The sequence below is a fragment of the Cynara cardunculus genome (assembly GCF_001531365.2).
Source record: "Cynara cardunculus var. scolymus isolate 2C chromosome LG 6, CcrdV1, whole genome shotgun sequence".
Classification (NCBI taxonomy): Eukaryota; Viridiplantae; Streptophyta; class Magnoliopsida; order Asterales; family Asteraceae; genus Cynara; species Cynara cardunculus.
This window is the reverse complement of record NC_037533.1, coordinates 2,615,728-2,619,738: the sequence shown is the minus strand read 5'-3', so window position 1 is coordinate 2,619,738 and position 4,011 is coordinate 2,615,728. Positions and strand designations below refer to the sequence as shown.

At 34.1% G+C, this 4,011-nt stretch overlaps 1 protein-coding gene across 1 annotated transcript; it reads left to right on the top strand.

Moving 5' to 3' along the window:
• Positions 1-1,141: 1,141 nt before the first annotated feature.
• LOC112514752 lies at positions 1,142-2,149 on the top strand. The gene has a single exon (XM_025121353.1). The coding sequence runs from the start codon at positions 1,142-1,144 to the stop codon at positions 2,147-2,149; it is 1,008 nt and encodes a 335-aa protein (XP_024977121.1).
• Positions 2,150-4,011: the final 1,862 nt, after the last annotated feature.

Below are 4,011 nucleotides of genomic sequence, written 5' to 3'. Positions count from 1 at the left end.
ATTAGTTGATTGATGCTCATTACTAGTCTCGTTCTTATTATTGTTTAAAGTTCCCAATTTATTTTGCATATTTAGGTTGTTTATAAATCATCCAACCCCCCCCCCCCTTTTTATATATAGTGTTTTATTGTCAATGAATGTGCACACATTTACGTCTTGGACTTACGGTTAATACCGAGTCCCTGAGGAGACGACCCTACTTATCGCTATTACAAGTGTGTTTTAGAGATAATAGGCTTATTTTCATAAATTTTATTATTTGCCGGACTCGACACCCGTCAATGGAATCCCCAACAACGAGGATCAATGAAAGGCCGATTGGTGTCTACAAATCCAGCTGAAGGAGAGCGGTTCTACTTACGCCTACTTTTATCTCATATTACTGGGCCTACTTGCTTTGAAGACCTATATAGTTTCAATGGCTTATTGCACCCTACATTTCATAAACATATTTTGAGAGAGGGGTAATAGAGAACAATGACAACTTATCCCAATGTCTTGTAGAGGCCTCTTTATTTCAATTTTTGGCTGCTGTTAGGAGGATATTTGCCACGATGTTGATTTATTGTGAGCCAGGAGATGTTCGGAAGTTATGGGGTGTCCACTATGATTCACTTTCTGAAGATTATAAGCGACAATGTGAAAGTGTTAATCGAGTCTGTAATATGGTTCTAATTGATATCCTCGTTTTTCTTCAATCTATGTGTAAGAGTCTTGATGATTTCGATCTTCCAATGAAGAATTTCATGAGGTACAAGAGGAAGGCTTGATAGTTGTGGAAGATGAACACTTGCGTGTCCGTGACTCTCTCAATTCTGACCAGAAATATGCATATGATGAGATCATGAGGCACGCAGACGATGATTTTCCAGGTGTGTTCTTTATAGATAGTCCGGGTGGAACCGGGAAGACATTTTTGTACAAAGCTTTGCTTGCCAATATCCATTCACGTGGTCTTATTGCTCTCACAACCTCTTCGTCGGGTGTTGTTGCCAATAATATGCCTGGAGGGAGAACAACTCACTTTAGATTCAAAATTCCACTCAACCTTGATAATAACTCAATGTGCAACATAAAAAAACAAAGTGGGGCTGCTCAATTGATTTGAGATGCAAAAATAATCATTTGGGACAAAGCGTCGATGGCAAAGATGCAAGCGGTGGAGGCATTCGATCGAACAATGCAAGACATCATAAGGGTGGCACTCCCATTTAGCGGAAAGATAATGGTTTTGGGGGGTGATTTTAGACAAGTATTACCGGTCGTGAGGCATGGAACCCGAGCACATATAGTAGATTATATCTTATGGATGTCACCTCTTTGGCCAACGATTAAAAAGATACGGTTAACGTTCAATATAAGAGCACACACTGATCCGTGGTTTTCAGAATTTTTATTAAGAATCGTTGATGGAGATGAAGAAGCGGTGGACGAAAGCTTTATTCGCATACCGGATGACATGACCATTCCCTACACTGATAAAGGTAAGTCAAAAGATGCGTTGATTGACGCAATCTTTCCATCTCTGCAAATCAACGGAGCTGATTCAGATTATATCATTTCGAGGGCGATATTATCAACTAAAAATGAGAATGTCGATGAGATTAACGATCAGTTGATCGACAAGTTTTCTAGAGATGAAAAAAATATACTACAGCAGTACAGCTTAGACGAAGCAGAAGATGATAAGAATAACATCTATCCGATGGATTTCTTAAACTCTTTAACTGTTGGTCGTTTGCCTCCTAATTACCTTCGTCTCAAGATTGGATGCCCAATAATATTGTTACCATCAAATGGATTATGTAATAGCAGTGTATTGATATGTAGATGCCCAATAATATTGTTACCATCAAATCCCTTATGTCTGTTCGAAGACAACGTGTTCTCAATTAAGCTAAAGAGAAAACAGTTTCCAATTCGGCTTAGCTTTTCTATGACAATCAATAAAGCTCAAGGGCAAACAAATCTGAATGTAGGTGTTTATCTACCGAAATCAGTATTCTCGCACGGACAACTTTATGTGGCGTTGTCTAGAGGGATATCACGGGGCAATATAAAGGTGTTAGTGAAGTATGTTAAAAAAAATTATCGTGTCGAAGTCTACACCTCAAATGTCGGCTATCAAGAAGTTTTGCGTGATGAATAAGGTATAATCAACAATTATATCATTATACATTTGGTACCATATGTTTCTATTAAAATCATTGCGCCAGTTTTTGCAGAAAATATTTACGGATGAGTGCATCATGAAAATTAACAACAGTTTGGATATATGGATGAACATTATTTACAAATGATTGTATTTTTTGTTCGGTCAAGAATTTCAAGTTTTGTAATGAGCTATGAGTATATGGGTTTAGAAACCCAATACGTGTGAAATTATTTTTTCATTCGATCTTGCTAATACACCGTATTAACCTTCAACTTTATATATTAGTTGACTTGCAAAATAATCACACACACTCATGATTCAAGGTCAAACCAATATTTCAGAATTATGATTCACCCGCGCTGCATCGCACGAATACACCACTAATATATATATATATATATATATATATATATATATATATATAAATGAAAGCCGTGCATTTCTAAGAAACCGTGTAAACTAATTTCGACCAACAGGAAAATTCTATTTTTTTAATTAAATTTAATCAATAAGGGTATTTCGGTCATTTACAATATTTTCTATTAAATATAGAAATTATTAATAAATCTTAATTAAGAAAACGTAATAAAGGAAATTTTATAAATGGTAACATTTAAATATTTAATTATATTATAATATTAACAATTTGAACTAAATATATTGTGATGCAATTGAATATGCTGGTGAATCTTGAAGATTGTAAGGCATAATGTAATGAATTCATCAAATCATGATTGAACAAAAAAATTAATACAAATGAAACAGGGTTCATGTCGCACATAAAAAATGAGTAGTGAAACATTTTCATGGTGAACTTGTTTCATTGATGGTGTAGTTGATCCATTTAGTAGGTGAAGTGGAAAATGAAATGGATGCATAATGCATTTGGTTCGTCATGAACTAATTGCATGATGGAACAAGTACATGATGAATCTGCTACAGAATCTTGAAGATTGTAATCTGCTCCAGAATCTTGAAGATTGTAATCTGCTCAAGAATCTTGAAGATTGTAATATGCTCAAGAATCTTGAAGATTGTAAGGCTTAAATGAATGAATTCATCAAATCAGGGGTGAAATACGAAAATTAATGTACATGAAATGAGTTTCATGAAGGTGAAACTGGTTCATGGCGTTATTGAACCATGAGTAGTGAAACGGGTGCATAATGTATTTGGTTCGTCATGAAATAATTGCATGATGAAACGGGTACATGAAGAATCTACTCCAGAATCTTGAAGATTGTAATATACTTCAGAATCTTTAAGATTGTAAGGTTGAAAGGAATGGATTCATTAAATCAGGAGCGAAATTAAAAAATTAATTTACATGAAACATGTTTCATGAAAGTGAAACTGTTTCATGGCGTAATTGAACAATAAGTAGTGAATTGGTTTGATGGTGAACCCCGTTTTAGTAATGGTGAAATGTAAAATGAAACGGGTGCATAATGTATACGGTTCATCATGAAACATACCTCCATTATTGCCGACCATTTTTCTTCAATATATTGAAGATCGATGTTTTTTAGTAACACTATATTCGAAAAGGAAGAATTGGAATACCTTCGCCTATGTGATGAAGACGGGATTCAAACGGACAAAGATCGATTAGGATGTTACATAATATGTATTTTTGTTTACCATTTTGCCCTTATTGCTTATATAAAAACAAAATTTTAATATATATATTTTTTAATTTTCTAAAATAAACTAAACTAATCTTGACCATTGATCAAGAAAGTAGATGGATGAGATTGGTTTACACGGTTTTCACAAATGGTGGCAGTTTTTATTTGAGCGCTCATATATATATATATATATATATATATATATATATATATATATATATATATATA

Coding starts and splice junctions, on each gene's coding strand:
- LOC112514752 (XM_025121353.1), top strand. CDS start 1,142: ATGGCAAAGATGCAAGCGGTGGAGGCATTCGATCGAACAATGCAAGAC.